General features: G+C 31.3%; 1 protein-coding gene across 1 annotated transcript; it reads left to right on the forward strand.

Annotated features, from left to right (window-relative positions):
• The first annotated feature begins 19210 nt into the window (after window positions 1-19210).
• On the forward strand, window positions 19211-22416 carry LOC133676366 (type IV inositol polyphosphate 5-phosphatase 9-like). The gene is made up of 8 exons (XM_062098037.1): window positions 19211-19381; window positions 19481-19668; window positions 19788-19895; window positions 20233-20587; window positions 20700-20884; window positions 21680-21788; window positions 21891-22042; window positions 22151-22416. Exons 1-8 carry the CDS (start codon window positions 19361-19363, stop codon window positions 22395-22397), a joined length of 1365 nt encoding a protein of 454 aa, XP_061954021.1. The 5' UTR covers window positions 19211-19360; the 3' UTR covers window positions 22398-22416.
• The last annotated feature ends 346 nt before the right edge of the window (window positions 22417-22762 follow it).

A 22762-nucleotide genomic window follows, 5' to 3' on the forward strand; every position in this document is an offset into this window, starting at 1 on the left:
TGCACTCAGGTAATTTTTTTTTGGGTTCCTGATGGTATTTTGATATTTTTGTATATATGCTTGTAAATTTTCACGCATGCTAAAAAACAACAAAAAAAAACCAAAAAAATAAATATAAACGGAATAACGACGCGGGTTTAACACCCATCTTATCATGTCATTGTTTGTGGGTCCAAAGCCCGATTCTCAAGTATGGTTATACCTATTTCTCAACAATATCAAAATAATTTTGTTTTATAAATAAATATTGTTTGTCGACACATCTCTTTTTTAGAAAAGGACCAATGTCAAAAATTTAAATATTAAATATAGATTATGTCCATTATTTCTTTTGGTAACCCAGATGTAATTCTCCTTTTTTAAAGACAAACGTCAATATTTTAGAAAATGACTGATGTCAAAAATTTAAAATACCAAATATGGATTATATTCATTATTATATTTTTTTGGTAACTCAGACATAACTCTCCTTTTTAGGGTTAAAACGTCATTTTTTATACGAGTCTCCTAATGTTTAGGGACTGGTGTCATTTTTAACGTGTCTCCTATTATTAGGGACCAATGTTAACCATTTTAAAAAAACAAATTGCAAATAAGCCCAAAATATAATAGCATTTGAATCAAATAAAAAACACATAAGTAAGGGTAACCTTTCTCTCGAAAGGATGTTTTAAGGGTGGTGTCTACCTTCCCTTAATCATAACTAACCCCGTACCTGAATTTCTGGGACTAGTGTTTAATTTGGGATTTCTAGTTCCCTCAAATTACTAGATGGCGACTCCAATAAAATCTTCATTTCCCCCAATTGAGAAAAAACCTTTTTTGTTAAATAAACAAAAAAGTGGGAGTCATCGCCCGACGTCGTGTATTGACAAAAAGTATTGATAGACTCTGAGCTAAAAAAGGTAGAATGGGTAAAACTTAGATATGAATAATTGAATCTAATCAATAAAAATAGTTGTAATCTATCATCATCAACTATACCAAATAAGAATGGCCAAACATATGATAAGAAGGTCCGACCTTGAGGATTCAACGAAGGAGATGTTGCCATTGGCCCTTCACGCATACTGCACTACAGTCCGAACCTCAATAAGAGCCACCCTGTATATATTGGTATAGGGAATGAAGGTGGTGATGCCTTTAGAAGTTGAAATCCCCTCATTAAAAGTATTGATAGACTCTGAGCTAGAAAAGGTAGAATGGGTAAAACTTAGATATGAATAATTGAATCTAATCAATAAAAATAGATGCAATCTATCATCATCAACTATACCAAAGAAGAATGACCAAACATATGATAAGAAGGTCCGACATTGAGGATTTAACGAAGGAGATCTTGTACTGAAGAAAATATTGCCTATACTAGGAGAAGATCGGAGTAAATGGGCGTCGAACTATAAGGGCGCTTACATAGTGAAGAAAGCATTCTCAGGAGGAGCTTTGTTGTTATCTAGAATGGATGGAGAAGATCTAGTTAAGCCTGTGAATTCTGACTCTGTAAAGAAATATTATGCTTGATGTATTCCGTAATTTCCCAATCAAAAAAATAAAGTTCGGCCATAAATTCTTTCTGTAAAGAACCTTTTCTTCATAAAGCGCACGATCTCATAGCATTTGAAATCTTTTACTTAAACAAACTCTTTTCTTACACATGACTAAGGAAATGAATCCATCAATTGGAGGGAACCAAACCAATTTTAAAACTAACAGGTATTGCACACCACACTAGGGGCAAAAAGTGCACATAGGGGTCCATAGTGAACTAAAGCCCAAAGGGGTATCATCATAAAAACTTCTTAAAAAACATCTTTTATGAGAATTGCTAATTACATTGAAAGTTTCAATTGTCATGAACAAAACCAAATCTTTTAAGTTTTCCTTTTAAAATAATAATAAAAGACAATACTCAATGGAGCAAGAAAGGGCCCATAAGGAACCAGAGATCTCTTTACCAAGAGGATAGGAAGTATAGCGCGTGGAGCATATTTTGGTTCAAAAGAACAGGTTGGACAAGCAAATGGAAACAAGAGCTCGAAAAAGTCTACAATAGAAAGGGGGGCCTATGTTTCCAAGATAGGTAATAAAAACATGCATGTTATATTGTCATAACACTAACCTGACAAGAAAGGTTTGACGAAAGCCAAATTAGTTCCAAGTTTTTGGGAATCACTAAGAGATAGAATCTCAAGTTAACGGAGCTATGGAAAAGAATATGAATTGTGAACCAGCATTGCTTCATTTCCTCGAGGTAAGATGTTTTCTTTTGAAGTTTGAGATGGGTGAGTCACTCAATATTGAGACCATTCCTTAGAAAAGCGTGGAGTTTTTTAAAAAAATTTAGATAGGCAGGTCAACCGACATTGAGACCATTCCTTATAAAAGCATGGAGTTTTCTAAGAATTTTAAGATGGGCAAGTAACCAGATATTGAGACTATTTTTTTTATAAAGAAGCGTGGAGTTTTTCTAAAAAATCTTAAGATGGGCCAGTCATCCTATATTGAGAACATTGGACCGATCACCTGATATTGAGACCATTTCTTAGAAAACCGTGGAGTTTTCTAAGAATTTTAAGATGAACAGGTCACTCGATATTGAGACCATTCATTAGAAAAGCGTGGAGTTTTCTAAGAATTTTAAGATGGGTCGGTCACCTGATATTGAGACCATTTTTTTTTAGAAAAAGCATGGAGTTTTTCTAATAAAAAAATCTTAGGATGGGCTGGTCATCTGATATTGAGACCATTTCTTAGAAAAGCGTGGAGTTTTTAAAAAATTTTAAGATGGGCTGGTCACCTGATATTGAGATCATTTCTTAGGAAAGCGTGGAGTTTTCTAATAATTTTAAGATGGGTAGGTGACCCAATATTAAGACCATAGAAAAGCGTGGAGTTTTCTAAGAATTTTAAGATGGGCAGATCACCCGATATTGAGACCATTTTTCTTAGAAAAAGCATGGGGTTTTTCTAAAAAAAAATCTTAAGATGGGCCGGTCACCTGATATTGAGACCATTTCTTAGAAAAGCATGGAGTTTTCTAAGAATTTTAAGATGGGCAGGTAACCCAATATTGAGACAATTCCTTAGAAAAGCATGGAGTTTTCTAAGAATTTTAAGATTGGTCGGTTGATTAGTACTTAAAAGTGCATTTTTATCAAGGTTTTATATCATCATTTTGCACTTGAAGTATCAATAATTCCTTAACTAGAGCATGTTTTATAATAATATATCTAATAATATAAGATACCTTTAATTTATGTTAAATGTTCATCTTAAGTGCAGGCCTATCATATAAATCAATGGATTGATTGATGATTTTAACTACTGAAATTGAGAAGACAAAGATAGGGCTAAGCTTAGAAAAGAGATGTGGGTTCATTCCAAACTGAAACACCATTCAGTTATTGGATAATAACTTGAGCTGTAGAACTTCGATTTAGGTTTGCTTTATATGGATGGAAAGCTAAGACATGGAGCTTAAAACTTTTATAGGAGTCCAAGATTCAAGAAGGCCGTTTTCAAGTTCAAATTGTAGCAACAATGAAGAAGTTTGAATCTGTCCTGCAACCCAGACACTGTTCAGTGTTCAGTCCATATCTGGAGTTCTAGAAATCCAAATGCAGCGATTCTTTTTTTGTTGAAAATCTGAGACAATTTCCTAGAACTTTCATGATAAATATGTTGGATCCTCTAACCTTGACGTTTGTTTTTATCATTGTTTAATTCTCATATTAATCTTACATCTCAAAGTCCTTTCTAACATATTATTGTTATTGTTATTGTTATTGTTATTGTTATTTATAATTTATATAGTTAACAACCATGTGGTTCGACCTTGGTCTTGCCGGGTTATTTATTACTTCGACACCCCTGCACTTAGGAGAAGATATCAATCTTTTGGTCATGTCAAGTTTTTGGCGCCGTTGCCGGGGAAGGTAAATTACTATATAAATTATATATTTTATTTTATTGTCTTTTATTTTCTTTCCTTTTATCTAACTTTTGTTTCTTTTTGTTTTGTTTTGTTTTGTTTTGTTTTGTTTCTTTTCTTTTCTTCCTTTTATTCTCTTTCTACACTTGCATGAGAGTTTGGTCACGTACATTAAATGATAGACTTTGTAGGGTATCCACATCTTCTTTAGAAAACATGGCTGAAGAGGATAATCACTCGCTTTATAAAGAGAATAATGAGAATAATCGGATTAGAACACTTAGAGATTATATGAATCCAACAAGAACAAGTGTGCGATCATATATCATTTTTCCTTCTGATGCATCTCATTTTAATTTTAAGCTAGCCATTATTCAACTTTTACCTTCTTTTCATGGCTTAGATCTAGAAAATCCATACTTGCATTTGAGAGAATTTGAGGAAGTCTATAACACCTATAATGACTTAAACTGTAGTATGAACACCATCAGATTAAAGCCTTTTCCTTTTTCACTAAAAGATAAAGCTAAAACATGGCTACAAAATCTTAAGTCAGGATCCATTTATGCTTGGGATGAAATGCAACAATAATTTTTAAAGAAATTTTTTTTGTCTCACTGAACCAACTCTTTCAAAAGACAAATCACCACTTTCACTCAAAAACCAGAAAAAACATTTTACCAATATTGGGATAGGTATCGAGACTTGCTTAATATTTGCCCTCATCATGGTTTTGAAACATGGAGATTGGTTTCACATTTTTATAAAGGGTTAACACTTAAAGATAGACAAATGGTGGAATTGATGTGCAATGGAACTTTTGAAGATAAAGACCTTAATAAAGCAATGGAGTACCTAGACTTGCTAGCTGAAAATGCTCAAAATTAGGACACTATCGGCACTTCTCAGGCACCAAGTAAAACTAATCCTCATACATTTAGTGGAGGAATGTACAACCTTAGGGAAGACCATGACCTCTAAGCCAAGTTTGCATGTTTAGCTACAAAAGTCGAGGCACTAGAATTAAAAAAAAAATAGTGGTTAATTAAAATTTGTTTAAGAAATTGTGTCAAATCTGTGAAACTAATGAACATTCAACTAATGATTGTCTAAATTTGTCTTTTTTCAAGGAATGTCTCCATTAACAGGTCAGTGCTTTAAATAGTTTTCAATGGTCAAATCATGATCCATACTCACAAACATACAACCCTGGTTCGAGAGATCATTTAAATTTCAGTTTGAAAAGTAGTAACAACAATGCACAAACTTCACGGCCACCATTTCAAGCACTGACACGATCAAAAGATTGATGTCTTATCCCAAGTGCAGGAGTGTTGAAGTAATAAATAACCACAGGGAGGTTAACTATATAAATTATAAATAACAACAACAACAACAATGGTGGTGGTGGTGGTGGTGAAATAAAGAGGACATTGAGATATAAGATTAATGTGAAGATTAAATAATGATAAAAACAAATATCAAGATTAGAAGATCCACTAATGGTATTTAAAATTAAATGTAATATAAACTCTTTTTGTTACTCAACTGAAAACCACACATAAAGGAGGTTTCAATCGGATGATTTGTCATTAATAGCTCATTATAAATTGTTAACATGATCATATTAATTATCTTATTTAAGTAACACCAAACTTTTAAATATTGTTAGGAATTCCATGATGCTAACTTATGTTAACAACAAATCAAGTTCCTTTCATAGCACAGGTGTAGGTTATACCATACGGTTGGCTATGAAAATGCCAAGCATTTGTTGTACCAAGTGTTATACAATACAAATCTAGATTAACTATTTAACAAGCAAGGTATTAAGAATTAGTAAGATAAAAAGATAAGACATGTTTATAACAAACTTTCTTGGATATAAACATTGAAGTTCATGTTGAGTTTATATTATACCTATTCTAACACCATTAATGAAACCTTTTCACCTTGACATAATAAACTTAGCTAAATATAATGAAGAAGAGAAACATAAATAAATAACATAAGAACATAAGTATAGTAAAGGAAATGAAAAGCATAAACAAGAGATAAAGAAAAAATATAACATGAAATAAAACTTAAACATTACAAAAATATAAAGAAATAAATAGCATGATCTTGATCTGAAAACCAAGGTGCCTAAATGCATGGCAAATGCCTCCTTTTATATGCCAAAATTTAGAACAATTGATTTGGTGACTCATTGTTGAGTGGGTGGCCACATCTTGACTTATTGACAATCCTTATCTTCTTGTCTAAACAAAATATCATTACTAAGATTAGAATTTGAACAGATTTATGTCATGAAAGTTCTAAGAAATCGTCTCAGCTTTCCAACAAAAAATGAATCGGTGCATTTGGACTTCTAGAACTTGAGATATGGGCTGAACACTGAACAGTGTATGAGCTGCATGACAGATTCGGTCTTCTCCGTTGTTGCAACAATTTGAACTTGAAAATGGCCTTTTTGAATCTTGGACTCCTATAAAAGTTTTAGGCCTCTGTCTTAACTTTACATCCATATAGAGCAGACCTAAATTCAAGTTCTACAGCTCCAGTTATGATCCAATAACCGAATGGTGTTCTAATTTGTACTGAACCAGCATCTCTTTTCTAAGCTTAGCCCTCTCTTTGTCTTCTCAATTTCAGTAGTTAAACTCATCAATCAATCCCTTGATTTATGTGGTAAGCCTGCATTTAAGATGAACATTTACCATAAATTAAAGGTATCTTATATTATTAAATATTTTATTATAAAACATGCTCTAGCTAAGGAATTATTGATACTTCAAATGCAACATGATGATATAAAACCTTGATAAAAGTGCATTTTTAAGTCCTAATCAAGCACACAATACTTTAACATATGATTGTGGGTTACACAGTGGATTATTACATTATTTATATTCTTTTGTTAAAGGTAACAACTAAGAGAAAGGGATAGTATATAATTTGTAAAAAAAAATGATAATAAATGTAACTAAATAAATAAACAAAAACATAGATAAGTTTGGTTTCGTAGCCTCCCTAACCTAAGCAATTAAGCCTGAATGGGTTTTTTAACACCTAATACCTTAAAGTCAACTGACTTGGGAGCTATTGGCCTAGTACTTGTTATATGGGTTAAGGAGAAAAACTTAAGGGAATCAAACAATGCCCTAAGACCAACTGGTCTGGGAGTCATTAGCCGAAAGCTCGTTACATAGGTTAAAGATGCATTGTGTTTTAAGTTATATGTATATATAATAATAATAATAAAAAAAGATAATAATCTCAACCCAAGGAAGTTTAACCTCAGAAAAACATTAGAACAAAATATTATTTTCTTCCAATAAAAGTCCCATCATCTATGTTTTCATACATTGAGCACATAAAAAGAAGATTTATTAATATCTTGTTTTAACACTATGAAGCAAATATATATATATATATATATATATATATATATATATATATATATATATATATAATGAGAGTTTGTTTATTTGGATAGATTAATGAAAGTTGAATGATAAATGCCTTGCTTTGTGCAACCTGCAAATTGTTTTTCTATTTTAACGCTTTGATTACTAGGGACTATTAACAAGCTAGTTGGGGGGGTGATTAGTACTTAAAAGTGCATCTTTATCAAGGTTTTATATCATCATTTTGCATTTGAAGTATCAATAATTCCTTAGCTAGAGCATGTTTTATAATAACATATCTAATAATATAAGATACCTTTAATTTATGGTAAATGTTCATCTTAACTATAGGCTACCACATAAATCAAGGGATTGATTGATGAGTTTAACTACTGAAATTGAGAAGACAAAGAGAGGGCTAAGCTTAGAAAAGATATGTTAGTTGAGTCCAAACTAGAATACCATTTGGTTATTGGATAATAACTAGAGCTATAAAACTTGGATTTAGATCTGCTCTATATGGATGGAAAGCTAAGACACAGGTCTAAAATTTTCATGAGGAGTCCAAGATTCAAAATGTCATTTTCAAGTTCAAATTGTAGCAACAAGGGAGAAGTTTGAATTTGTCCTACAACCCAGATACTGTTCAGTGTTCAGCCCATATCTCGAGTTCTAGAAATCCAAATGCACCGATTTGTTTTTTATTGGAAAGCTGAGACAATTTCCTAGAACTTTCATGACAAAAATCTGTTCAAATTCTGACATTAACAATGACGTTTTATTTAGACAAGAAGATAAAGATTGTCACCAAGTTAAGATGTGGCCACCCACTCAATAATTAGTCATCAAATCAATAGTTTCAAATTTTGGCCTATAAAAGAAGGCATTTGCCATGTATTTAGGCATCTTGGTTTTCAGATCAAGATCATGCTCTTTATTTCTATATATTTTTATAATGTTTAAATTTTATTTCATGTTATATTTTTCCTTTATCTCTTGTTTATGCTTTTTATTTTCTTTACTATACTTATGTTCTTATGTTGTTTATTTATGTTTCTCTTCTTTATTATATTTAGCTAAGTTTATTATGTCAAGGTAAAACGGTTTCACTAATGGTGTTAGAATAGGTATAATATAAACTCAACATGGACTTCAATGTTTATATTCAAGAAAGTTTGTTATTAACATATCTTATCTTTTTATCTTACTAATTCTTAATACCTTGCTTGTTAAATGGTTAATCTAGATTTGTGTTGTATAACACTTGGTACAGCAAATGTTTGGCACTTTCATAGCCAACCGTATGGTATAACCTACACCTGTGCTATGAAAGGAACTTGATTTGTTGTTAACATAAATTAGCATCATGAATTCCTGACATTATTTAAAAGTTTGGTGTTACTTAAATAAGATAATTAATGTGATCATGTTAACAATTTATAATGAGCTATTAATGACAAATCATCCGATTAGAACCTTCTTTGTGTGTGGTTTACAATTGAGTAATAAAAAGAGTTTATATTACATTTATTTTTAATACCATTAGTGGATGCTCTAACCTTGATATTTTTTTATCATTGTTTAATCCTCACATTAATCTTACATCTCAAAGTCCTTTTTAACTTATTATTATTATTATTGTTTTTATTGTTATTGTTATTGTTATTGTTATTGTTATTGTTATTTATAATTTATATAGTTAACCTCCCTGTAGTTTGACCCCGATGTTGCTGGGTTATTTATTACTTTGAAACTCTTGCACTTGAGAGAAGACATTTTAATCTTTTGGTCATGTCACCGGTCACCTGATATTGAGATCATTTCTTAGAAAAGCGTAGAGTTTTCTAAGAATTTTAAGGTGGGCAGGTCACCCGATATTGAGACCATTTCTTAGAAAAACGTGGAGTTTTTCTAGAAATCTTAAGATAGACAAGTCACCAGATAGGGAGACCATTGTTTAGAAAAAGCATAGAGTTTTAGCATGATCGGGTAATTTATCTTTACAACACTTACTACGCTAAGCACTTGACAAGTCTTGGCTTCGTAAGCATTGTAAAGTGGGGGCAACTATTGTTTCATATTTTTGGATCCCACGTGCTGAAGATGGTGTGTACCCCCTTTTTGAACCAAGTGTAGGAGTTTAGCTCATGTTTACTATAAGATTGATAAAAGCAGAGAAGGAAGAAATGTTTGTCGAACCCTGTTTGAGCTGTTTTCTACCCTCTTTGTCCTTCCCCTTTGCTACCAAAATCATCAGGTTTCTTAGACTGACTAAGGGTTTTCATAATGCTAAAATTTTTTCGTTGTTATCTTGCTTTTAAGGTTAGATAAATCCCTCAGAATTTGCACACAAAAAAAAACTAATTCTGCTGTCGTCGTAATTTTTTGTTTCAACTTAAGCTCTGATTCTGACTTGGTTTTGTACGATATCTGACCATCCTAGCTATATTCTGTCACTCGTGATATATTGAAGAATTGACTTGCACCTTTATCGGGTCCTAAGGGTCACTGTTCTTAAGGCAGACTCTCAGTCAGATTTGGATGCTCGACATTGTCAGATCAAGAATCCCTGCCAGATTCTGTTATCTAAAATGATTTTATCTCACTTTGAATTCTTCATCAAAGTTGTAGTCCTGAACGTGTAGATAAATTTGGGCTTTTGAATCGCTTGATTTCAATATCAGAAGCTTAAGATATTCCCATTTGAATATCTAGTGTGAAAGCTGGGATTCCTGCCGCAAGAAAGATTTTTGCCCGAGTTTGCAGGGACACAATTGCAAGATGCTTAGAGTTTCAAGACCAATTGCATGCCAATTTGAAGCCTTTTTTGGACCAATGACCAAATGGAAAAGGTGCTAAAATAAGAAAGTTGATTGAAGATAAAATTAGAAGAAATTTTTGCAGAGGAAGAAATTGAAGAACCATGTTTTTTTTCTGCATAGCTATCCCGGTTTTTCTTTCCTTTTATTTGCAATTTCCTGTTTGGTTTCCATGTTTCTCTTGCTGGATTGGAGAGCTGCAAACCACGTTTTAATTGTCTCATTTCAAAGGAAACAGCTGGTGCCTCATGGTCCCAGCTATGGAAGGAAAGAAAGAAGTTGTACCACCCTTTGATCAATGGAAACTAAGTGCTGAAATCAGAATAGGAATCAGAATATTTTAGTTTCCTTTTTGAGTTTTTTTACTGCAAATCAGCAGGGATTTGCATCCTAGAATTAATGCATTGAATCTTTTCTAAATAGAGATATATTAGACTATATATAAGCCCCTCTAATGACCTCGCGGGGGGGAGAAAAAGAAAGAAAGAGCTAACAAAAAATAGAAAAACAAAGATAAGAAAAAACGCAAGAGAGGATAGTGCAAATAACAGAAGAAACAGAAGGGGAAAAAAAAGAGACAGAGGCAAAACAAGGAGAAAGAAAGGAGGCTTTTTTTTTTATACTAAAAAGTCTTCACTGGACGTGAAAGGGAGAAAGAAAAGAGGGAGCAGAAGCACAAAAGAAAACAAAGAGTAAGATCTGCAGGTATAGTTTCTAGCTTCTTTTCTTTGTTTTATTCAAACTTGGCACCGTTGGTTTGTTCTATCTTAAAGCCCATCTCTTCTTTTGCTCTAGGTATTTGGTTTCTGTTTGAACAAAAGGTACCATGCTTGCCCGCTGTTCTTTCCATGATTTTGAATCGGATTATTTTTTACGTTCAAGCTACGTGCTCATTTTCTTGTTCTATTATTGTACGGGACTGTGAGTTTTAAAGGTCTTCATTGTCCCTTTCCTCTGTCTACTTAAGTGTCACCTGGCCATAGAATGTTGCATAGGAAATGTTGTGGCTTATAGGCGTGTTTTTACTCAAAGGAGAAAGTAAAAGAAAAACGTGAGGGAGGGTACTTTTCAGTTAAGGGACTTTATGTTTTTTTTGTTTTGGCAGGTTCCGGGTCACACGTTTCCTCTCTGTTTATTGTTAAAAAAATGAGATAGCAGGCATGTATTTTTAGTCTTAACATTTCCTATATATTCTTTTTTTTTGTGTGAAATGCGCATGATAGTTTTTTTTTCAAGATCAGGAAAAGGATGAGTGGTGAGTCATGATACCTGTTATAGGTTTTAGTTTCAGAACTTTGTTTTTTATGTTTTATGCACACTGACTTGTGTTTTATTTTAGAAAATATGGGTCAGATTTGTTCAGGTTTCAAGTTTAAATTGGTGTGTCAAACCTTGTTTATTAAAGATGAATTATTTTAAGCTTCTTGCGAATTTTGGAATAGGTGAATTTTTTTTTTTGTGATGTTTGTGTAATCGTGTTATTCATGCTTCTGAAAAACAACAAAAAATTATTTTCTTGTGTGTTGCATAAGGTTAATACCCTGACATATTTTGAGTTTCCTCTTTTTAAAAAAAACAAATATTTGAAGTTTTTTTTAAAATGTGTTTTAGCATAGATTTCTTAAACACAAAAAAAATTATTTTCTTATTTTTGGATTTTACAACATGTTTGTAAAACTCTAAAGGGTGTTGGCTAATATTCCAAAAATACAAAAATCTTAATTTTGGGAAAATTTATCTATTATTCAACATTAATGTTTGGATAAAGAAATCCTAAAGGGATGAATATCCAAAATATTATTGGGAATAACTTATTATTATTCTCTATTAATGTTTGGATAAAGAAACCCCAAGTAGTTAATATCCAAAATATTTTTCTATGAATAATAAGTTATCACACATCCTTGAAAGAAGCTTCGATTATAATTGAGGGCATTTCAATTTTTGACTCCACGATTTACGAGCCGTGAAAATATGAAACACTAAGGCAAAAGGAGGCTTTTAAAGCACTCTGAATTTCCTTAAATTTCTAAATCTTTGTTCCTTTTCCTTACAATTTATGAGTCGCGAACACTTGAAATACTAAGGGCAAAATGAGCTCCTAAACACATTGAATCTCCTTAGATTTCTATCTTAGTTGCCTTTCAATTCATAGGTTATAAATTTAGTTCAAATCAAACACAGATTTCAAGAGATTTGCATTGTTTATTCTCGGCACTCTATAGATATATTTAAAGGTATGATCTATATTGGCCAAGTTTTTTTATATAGTAAAACTATCCTAGGAAAACTGATGAGATTAGAAAACACCAATACCATAGCAGTTATAAGGCAAACTAAACACCAAGCAGCTTATCTTAGGTAGGATGTACTAGGGGTGCGAATACCTTCCCTTTACACAACCAATCCCTTCCCTTAGAATCTCTGAAAGACCAGTTAGGTTTTCTAGTAACCATAATACTAAGTGGCGACTCCCTTATTCATAAAACAAAAACCCCAAAATCAATTCCCCGCTCCGGGGAGGGTCGATGCGAAGGTGCGACAAAATCAATAAAAACAAATCAATTACATAAAAAGATCCAAAAAACTAAGAGTGAAAAAAAAAACATTAATTAAAGGGTAACTAAAAATTTGATTTGATATGCGCTTAGTAGTGGGTCGTAATTTTTCTTTCTCAAAAACAACTTTAGTATGCAGACTATTTTGATATGTTTTTTTACTTAATATAAATTATAAGTGGAAATCGAAAAGTTTATCCAAACATCTAATAATCATCTCTATAAATAAATAAATAAAAATTGATAATAATAACTAAAAGAGAAACTAAGAAAAATAAGAGATAAATGTTGATCAAGATATTTGATCTTGCAAAATGAGACATTTACCTATTTTTGTCCACTAAAATTGTTTATTAAAATCAATAAAAGATATCAGAAATAAAAACACATATGAAACAGAGTGAATAAAATAAAAAGAAAAAAATATGCATTAACGAACATACAAGAAATATTATTTCAAAATAACTATTTTTTGTACAAAACATAACCTACTTGTATAAAGTCAAATAAAAAATAAGCAAAAACTAAACACAAAACAAAACAGTATTTTTTGAAAGAAATTCTTTATCCAAAAACAACTTGTAAAACTCATGATTTAAGTAATGAGACATAGACAAATTGATAGAAAAGAATATGAAGTTAACCATAAAAAAAATTTTTGAAAAATAATATAGAATGATAAAATCGCAAAATATAAAGAGGAAAAAAAATTTCTAACCGTATTAACACTTAAAACTTGTGACTTGTGTCATTAAATTGGAAGCATTACAAATGGAAAAACCACGAAACCTGATCCCAAATAAATCAAACACCGAAGGATGTATTCGAGAAAAAAATCAACCACAAAAAAAATTAATTAAAAAATAAGGATGGAAACCAAAATAAAAAATAAATTAGGCATTTAAAAATTAAATTGCAGGGTTAAATCAAGCAGAAAAAATAATTAATAAAAAGAAAAAAAATCAAAAGAATGAAGGCTAAATTGAAAAAAAAACAACATAAACTTTGATTTAAGTATGAAATTGAATACTAATAAAACTTTAACAAAAGATCCAAGGATAAAAAAAAACAAATCAAAAGAATAAGGACCGAATTGATAAAAACAATATATGACAAATTATAATTTAAGGACTGAATTGAAAATACAAAATTTTTTGTAAAAGGGTCAAAGGACGAAAATAAACAATAAAAAATATAAGAACTGAAATTGAAAAACAAAAAATTAAACAAACTTGCACTTTAACCGGAAGAGATAGAAAAGAAGGGTGCTCTCTTCTATTAAGTTGTGGAATGCTAAGGTCTTAGACATCATTGAGGGGGATACTTGGGCTTCTCCATCTAGTAGTTCGGGGCTTTAGCCTATTTGGAACTCAATTACTTTTAACCCTGGGAGTGCCTTACTGAACCATTATATGTGGAATGGTCACTCATCGAGGAGGTTCTCTATTGACTTGGCATGAGAGGTTCTTAGAAATTCCAGACTCACATACTCTATATAACATCTTTTCTAGTTCTCAGGTTTAATCCTAAGACACTCTTTTATCCCATGGCTTGTCTCTATGGGTTGTCTCTACATCATAGACAATTTACATACTTTAAGATCATTCCCTATTCAACATGTATTCTTTGTGGGTTGCAGGTTGAAACACATGAATATTTATTTTTTCATTGTCATTTCTCTACTGCAGTTTAGGATGCTATTATAAGCATGACCCTTATGGGTTAAATTTCTTTGACTTGACATCAGCTATTTCAGTGGGCATATATGCACTTGAAAAAGAAAAAGAAATTTATATATCTACTTGCTCTATTAGCCCTCTCAATCTCGATTTACTTCATCTGGTATGAGAGAAATAACTGAGTCTTTCATCAGATTTATCGATCTCATCATGATGTTTGCGAGGATATTTTTTATTTGATCCAGTCCCATTCTGTAGAACTTGAACTAGGGTTTCACATCCCAGATACTTTCAAGTCTATTTGGTGTCTTCAAGAGTTATGAGATACCACTGCTCTTACTGATTTCAAGATTTTGTTTAGCATAGTTTTATATCTAATCAATCAATCCACCGGCTCATTTGTTATTTGTTTTCACAATTTGCTACTATCTCTTTTTAGTTTTTTTTTAATTTTTGTTTCCTTTTCTTGTTATTTTTTGTCACACAAACCAGGGTAACAAGCATTTGTATTTCTTAAAAGTATATATGGCCTTCATACTTTGTATAGTTTTTTTTCTTTTATAAAAAAAAAATTGGACAACTTAAAATTGTCGAGAGGAAACAAACGTCTCACCATGTCAATGCCATGACTAGATACCTCCTCTACAATAATATTCGCCAATAAGTCATGGTCCCAGACTTCACCAAAACCATCCTACATGTTGACACTGTATCAAATTATAAAGGCCTCAGGATGAAATTTCAACTAAAATTAAAAGACACGGGTGTTTCCATGAGCAACTAGGAGTACATCCTGCAAATCTGGTGGTCTAGAACCTTCACCTGTTGAACTAGGATCTGCATTGCCTACACAGCGAATAAAATAAAATGAATTACAAAATTTACGTTCTAAAATCCACAGAATAAATCACACCAGGGTGTCATTCAAACTATTTTAAGAAATTTATGATTTCATAGATTACATTTAGCCAAAAAATTGAACAGCGCAGGAAATAAAAGCGTTATATAGGTTCAGAGATGAATTCAAAACTAACAAAAACAGATTCTTTGCTCCATCTGAAATGCCAGTTTCAAATTTTTATGTTCATTTATCAAGCAGTGCTATAACAAAATTGTAGTATTCGACCTTCTCCACATCTAATCAACTTGTACTCATCTATCTGTAATGGCTTTGCAGTGCTCAATTTACATGGATTCATCATCTGGGTGTGCAACAACAAGCGATACATTTCTCCTGGAGAGAGCTTCGCCTGAGTTTAATGAAGTCTTTGCATATGAACTTGGTGATGAGTAAAGAACTTTCCATGAAGAAGCAATCCAAAGTAAAATCAAAGAAACAGCAATCAAAATCCATCCCATCTTTTTAGAGCATTCACCTGTTAAACACCAATATCTTAAGCAAATGTGCATGTGTGCGCGCATGTATTTTTCTTGATATTTTAATTTTTTATATTTAAATGAATCAAATAAAAAGAAAAAAAAAAAGAATCTTGTAACATCTCTTTTTTCTTCGTGGTAATTAGCTTCTAAACTCTTACAAACTTCTCTATTATCTTACATAGATTTCAGCAGGAACTAGCAATATATGGAGGTATGAACTCTAAGCATTTTAACTTTTAACGTTATGGCCGACGTAGAAAGTTTGGCTTCTCTACTGGAAGAGGATAAGTAAAAAAAACAAAAGATCGATGATCATGGCCATTGAGTTCATGCAATAATATTCAATAAGGCGTAGAAATTCCTAATAATTAATATAGAAATCTAGAAGAGGAACAAAAAGATATGAGGCCTTTATGTGTGTCTCTATATACAAATGCGGCAAGAAGAACAATGCCACTAAAAATCAAAGGCGTAAAATTAATAGTGCAGCTAGCTAGCGTCCCAAATTAAAACCATTTGTGCGTGTAACTATCATCTAAAACCCATTCCTTTTGCCGGCTGCGCAACTGCATCAACAACATTGTCTTCTCATGCGAGAGAGAGAGAGAGAGAGAGATTTATAATTAATTATATATATATAAAAAAAAAAACTCTAAACTGTATACTGATAGGTGTTTCACTGTGAATTTGCTAAATGTAATTATTATTTTGACTTTCTCTTGCACAAAGTTTTTGCCGGCGGGGTATTTCTTTTCGGATCCAAAAGTCATTAACGAATTTCTTAGAGAAAATTTAGTACTTTATATTTTTTTATAAATATATAAAAAAAACCCCTTAAAAGGCAAAAAAAAATAATTAAATGAAAAGCTAAGAGGGCTTTAATTTTGCGTAATTTTCTTTTTCTTCCAAATAGTACAATTACTTCATTTACCTTAATTAAAATAAAGAAAATTACAAGATAATCAAAGAGTATTTTAGTATTTTTATTATATTTTTTTGTTATACTTTATTTGGATTAGGGGCAAATTAGTATTTTCATAAATAAAAATAATAACAAAAAAAAAGACTATTGGAGCGTGCAGAGCACACATCAACGAGTGGATAACACTAACATTTTTAGTGCAGCGTGTGCGATCGACGATCAAAATTTCTCAATCATCATGTCATTTAAAGCACCTAGTAGAGGCGAAACTTATGGGACAGCGTGTGTTGCTCAAATCATGGTGGTTTGATAGCGTTTGAACTTTTTTCTCCTCCCTCTATTTTCTCTCTCCACCTTTTAAGATTCGTGCTAGGTCAGCAAAAACCATGGTTGTCCTCCCATTTATTTTATCTTTTAATTATAATTCTCTTTCTTTTGATTGGTCTTTTTCATTTTAGATTTTTTTTAATTTCATTTATTTCCATTTAATTTTGTTTAATTTGTTTTTATATCTAATATAATATATACACATTCTCTTGATTATTGTTTTTTTTTATCATTTTCTTAGTTTTTTTTTCTTTCAATTTTATTCCTCAACATTTTATTTTATTTTTTTTTCAGATTGAGTCCTCATTATTTTAATTGTTCTTTTTTTATTCTTCTCTTAATTTTTTTTTTCTTTCAATTATTCCTTCAACATTTTATTTCATTTGTTTTTTTTATCAAATTTTGACTTGTTATTTTAATTTCTTTATTTATATCTCTTTTGTTAATTTTTTTTTCAATTCTTTCCCCTAGCATTTTATTATATTTTTTTATTTAATTTTGACCTTTTGTTTTATTTTTTATTTAATTTTAGTTTTTATTTTTAATTATTTTTTTATATTAAAAAAAATGACGTAGCCCACGGTGCAATGCAAAACAAATTTAGTCTCACCTGTAACCCAACCAAAGCTTAAGATATCTCTCCCAGTGGGACTAATTAGATGTCAAAATTTTATTTGGTTCATGAATAGATCAAAACGAGCTTGGATTAATCCTAAAAACTAGTATAAATTTCTCTTTATTTATACATGTGGAATACTCAAATATAAGAATCTATCAAATTATTATTATTAATAAAAAGATTTAAACTTTCCTAAAATATATAAAAACATATAATCTAAAGTTTTCTAAATTATTTATCTATAACAATTAGAAACATAATATTCTTTCACCAAACCAGAATTAAAAATTCTTAAATGCATAAAAAATAATAAATTCAAATATGATAATAATAATAATAATAAAATCAACTTAATATTATCTTACGAAAAACATTAAAAAATATATTTGGTAATAAATTTGGATATATACATATAATTGAAAATTTCCCTAAAATAACTATAGATCAATATAATAGAATCTTATAAAAAAAAGATTAAAATAAATATTAAAGACACAAATATACCATCAAGAAAAAAAATGCAACAACATAAAAATTATTTAAAAAATCAACTAATCAAAAAGAAAAATAAATCATATTAATTGCATTGCAAAATCAAAAATCAAAATAAATAGTACAATTATAAAAGTACCATAAAGGAAACACAATTAAAAATGGTAGTTTACATGATTCGTTTTTATAACTACTAGTTATAGCTAGCTAGCTAGCTAGCTAGCTAGCTAGCTAGGCTGGCTCAGCCAAATATTACCTTGTACATTGCTATTTACTAGCACACATGCACAGGTTATCCAAGCCAGCCAGGTTGCTCAATCCAAGTTGACTCGAAGCAAATTATTAGCATAAGTGATGGGTAATTAATATTTTGATGTGTTTGTATTAACAACTACATTTTAATATTTATTGGAAAAGTGACGGACACACAGTAACATGAATGGGAAATTAAAGTTTTTTTTTTTTAATTTAAAGATGAGAGATACTGTTGCATTAGTTTGTATGTAAATTAAAACTAATTTTTTTCTTTAAATAATTTGAAAGAAATATCTCTCGACAAAAAAAATTTAATAAATTTCATCGTATACTAATCTTAAAATATCATGTGTTTGGTATTATATATAGTATAAATTATTTTTTAAAATTTTATTAAAAAAATTTTAATATTAACATATTAAAATTATTAAAAAAACATAAAAAAATATCAATTTGATATTTGTTTTTTAAGTAAAACTAACTTTTAAAATATCATAAAATAAAGTATAATTGTTTAACCATCGGACTAATCTTCTACAGTTAATTAACGACATTGGAAAAAAGACTCATGTTGATTAATATTTTCAATTGTCCTAATTTAATTAATCATATAATATATATATATATATATATATATATATATATATATATATATATGGATGTCGTGCCTCCTATAATTTGATGTAGGAAAAATCTGAATAAATTATAGTTTGACTTACATCATCACTCACATCAGTGCTACCCTAATATTGTTGCCATCCTTTCCAACTTGCCAAATTGAATCTTTTTATACAATTTTTGTTCTTGAAGGAGTTGTGTGCTCTAGTGGTCCGTCACTCTCCATTTCCTACCCAATCCGATCTTTCTAACTCCTTTTCTTTACTTTTTAATCAACACTTTCGCTGCTCCATTCAGTGATATCACTTTTTATCCTCTCGAAAAAACATTAAATCACTGCCATCTAGACAATGCAAACAATCAAGCAAGAAGTAAGAACACCTCTCTCTAGCTAGCTTAATTTCTCTCTTTCTGATCTCTTTTATATTCTTTACTGTTATTCATTGGCATACATTAATTCATTTTTGAAGGTCATGTGGCCTAAGTTTGTGGCTAACAAGTTCTTGAGGAAGATGTTGGGTAGCAATAACATCGTTGCAGACTTTCCAAATTCAACAGAGACCATTTTAGAGCTAGAAGAAACTTCAAGTACTTCTTCAGATCAAGCCTCGCTAATCAGTTCCAGGAAATACATCACTGGTGATCAGGGAAAACACAAGTACAAGCTCGCTCCACAAAACCATAGACAGTCACTTTATTTATCAAGATGTTTATGGGATTTTCTTTCTTTCTTAATTTCTTCTATTTTATGATCGTTAATATAGCTATTTTAAGCAGGATCTTTGTTGGTTCATGGAATGTTGGGGGCGTTGCACCACCTGACGATTTGAACATGGAAGATTGGTTATGCAAACATACTGACCCTGCTGACATCTATGTTCTTGGGTTAGTTCCTTAATATTTGGCTCGAGGATATCTCTTGACTATAAGACATTTTTTAAGAAATAGTGCCCGCTAAAACTTTGTTTCTCTCGTTATTTTTTTTTTTATCTTATATGGTAATTGATTTAGATTTCAGTATTATCAAGTCTTACATGGATATCTTTTAATCACTGGAATTGATTGAAAGATATGTGCTAGCATATATTCATCGAAACCGAGATCTACAAGCCCAACGACATTTGTATTTGTCTGGAGTGCCTGTATTTTTGTTGGGAAAAAAAAAGGAGTTACTGTTGTTCTATGTATCATGTTATCAATGTGGCTGTATTAGATATTTCAGGTTCCAAGAAGTTGTGCCTCTCAATGCTGGAAACATTGTTCTAGGTCTCGAAAACAGCAAGATTTGTAGCAGATGGAATTCTCTTATTAGAGAAGCTCTTAACAATAGTATCTCAAAGCATGTTCAAGAAGATAAAGTGGGAGAGTTTTACAAAGTGCACCCCTTAAAAAATCATAGCACTGCTTCTCTCGACAAAAGCAGCAATAATTTTCCACACTGCTTTGATTGTATCACAAGCAAGCAAATGGTTGGGATTTTTATCACTGTTTGGGTTAGAAATGATCTCCTTCCATACATGCAACATCCTAGTGTCTCCTGTGTAGGCTGCGGCATCATGGGCTGCCTAGGAAATAAGGTACGTGTGTGTATATATATATATATTACACTCACGTAATGAGAAGAAAAAAATCAACGCAAATAGATCTGTATGAGTGCTTCTTGAACTTCAATATGGTTTATATATGCAGGGATCGGTCTCAGTTAGGTTTTGCTTGCATGAAACAAGCTTCTGTTTCGTGTGTAGTCATCTGGCTTCTGGAGGGAAGAAAGGAGATGAAAAGAACAGAAATGATAACGCTATAGAAATTTTGTCACGTACAAGATTTTCTCGTGGTCCTTTGCGCAATTTGCCCCGCAAGATTCTTGATCATGAGTAAGTATATTTGTGTGTGAAAATTCTATATCCCGTGAATAGACAGCAGATGCAACTTTTTTCTTTGTCTAGCCAGTTTAGATATCATGATTTTTTTTGCTCTATTTCTTTTCAATCTTTCAATTATTATTCTTGCCACTCTTAAAGGGGTGTAAGATATTTATTTCATGGCATAATTAACTTCTAGTGTGCTTAGCATTGAGAATTTATAAGATAAGATAGAGACTGACTTTTCATTAAAAAACAATAGCTTAAAAGACCACTTATAATTTGGAAATTTTTTATAGCAAGAGTACAGTCTAGTCGGTTAACACCCAGCATGAAAATAATTTAAATGTATTATTATTAGACGGATTTGAGATGATTTGTTGTTTAGAAGTAATCATGATGTAACAAGCTACCTGGTTTGCTTAATTAATTTAAAGCCAATTGTATTGTTATTTCAAGTGATTTGAAAATTGAATTTGCCTTGCTTAATTAATTTCTACATAATTCCAAATTTACATGGACCTTGCAATAAAAAAATAAAAAAACCCATGATGATAATATTTATTTCCCTACGTTTATTGGTCAGAATGCTCCTCTAGATTGTATGCAGGCAAGTTGAGTTTCTAGCCATTTATCGGAGAGAATTTGTTTAATTAGATACAACCGTTCTGATATATATATATATATATCAAACTTGGTCCAATAATGTCATTGATTTAGACAGTTTGTTTTCATATGATCAGTAATTTATTACAAGTTGTATATGTTTAATTATTGTGTAGCACTATTATCGCTATCCATTTGCAGTCAGGTAATTTGGCTTGGAGATTTCAACTACAGGATATACCTGCCTCACACCACAACAAGATCTCTAGTCCAGAAAAAAGAATGGAATATTTTGTTAGAAAGGGATCAGGTATATACGAGAACAGAATATTACTTGTGAAAAACTTTTATTATTACAATTACGAGGATAATTAAGTTTTAAGCTCCTTTGAAAATAAATATTAATTTGCAGCTCAAGGCGGAGCTCATGAAGGGTCATGTATTCCAAGGTTGGCGCGAAGGAATAATTGAATTTGCACCTACTTACAAGTACTATCAGAACTCACAGGTTTATTATGGCTGTGATCAGAAGAGGAAGGGTGAAAAGAAGCGTGCTCCTGCATGGTAATTAAACTTGTTTTTCTTGATATTCTTTTTTGTAGTCGTCCTAAAACGATAACTAAATGAGACGATACTCAAGAAACTATATATATAAGATGGTGTTTTTTGCAGGTGTGATCGAATAATTTGGTTTGGAGAGGGACTGAAGCAGAAAGAATACAGCAGAGGTGAATTTAGATTGTCAGACCATAGACCTGTTCGCGCAATCTTCGTAGCAGAAATCGAAGTCCCAATTGATTCCAGGAGACTGGGAAGCTCCTTTACAGGCAGATTTCGCTGCTTAAAAGACCATCTTGAAGAGTGTTTTAATGAAAAGATATCATGTAATGTCGACAGAACAAGCTTCTATTCTGAATAATAATAGCAGTTTCTCTCCATATGCACATAATTCTGTAGACGTACACGCACATACATGCCATCTTAGAGTGTATCAGGTCATTGTCAGCTGATACAGAACAAGCATGCAAGTTAAAATATATGTTCAGAAAAATAATGGGGCTGGAACTATTAGGTTATTTAATAAATGAAGGCCTGGAAGTTTAACATCTGTTTATGTGCCTAAAATCCAAATCTCTCAGTGCGTTGAATCATAGCAAGTTGCAACCACAATTGACAGGCTTGTGCTGCTAACTATAAAGGAGCACCGTGCATATGCAAATACCAAGAGAATTCAATTAATCAATCAAAATAAGCTCCCATAAGTCCACAAATATATGATCAATA

The sequence above is a fragment of the Populus nigra genome, chromosome 16, assembly GCF_951802175.1.
Source record: "Populus nigra chromosome 16, ddPopNigr1.1, whole genome shotgun sequence".
In the NCBI taxonomy this organism is placed as follows: Eukaryota; Viridiplantae; Streptophyta; class Magnoliopsida; order Malpighiales; family Salicaceae; genus Populus; species Populus nigra.

What these genes read in the sequence shown, in the direction of transcription:
- LOC133676366 (XM_062098037.1), top strand. Translation starts at nt 19,361, where the DNA reads ATGCAAACAATCAAGCAAGAA. An exon ending in GCTGACATCTATGTTCTTGG is followed by an intron (nt 19,896 to 20,232) that starts GTTAGTTCCTTA and finishes TAGATATTTCAG; the next exon opens with GTTCCAAGAAGTTGTGCCTC. An exon ending in TTTTGTTAGAAAGGGATCAG is followed by an intron (nt 21,789 to 21,890) that starts GTATATACGAGA and finishes ATTAATTTGCAG; the next exon opens with CTCAAGGCGGAGCTCATGAA.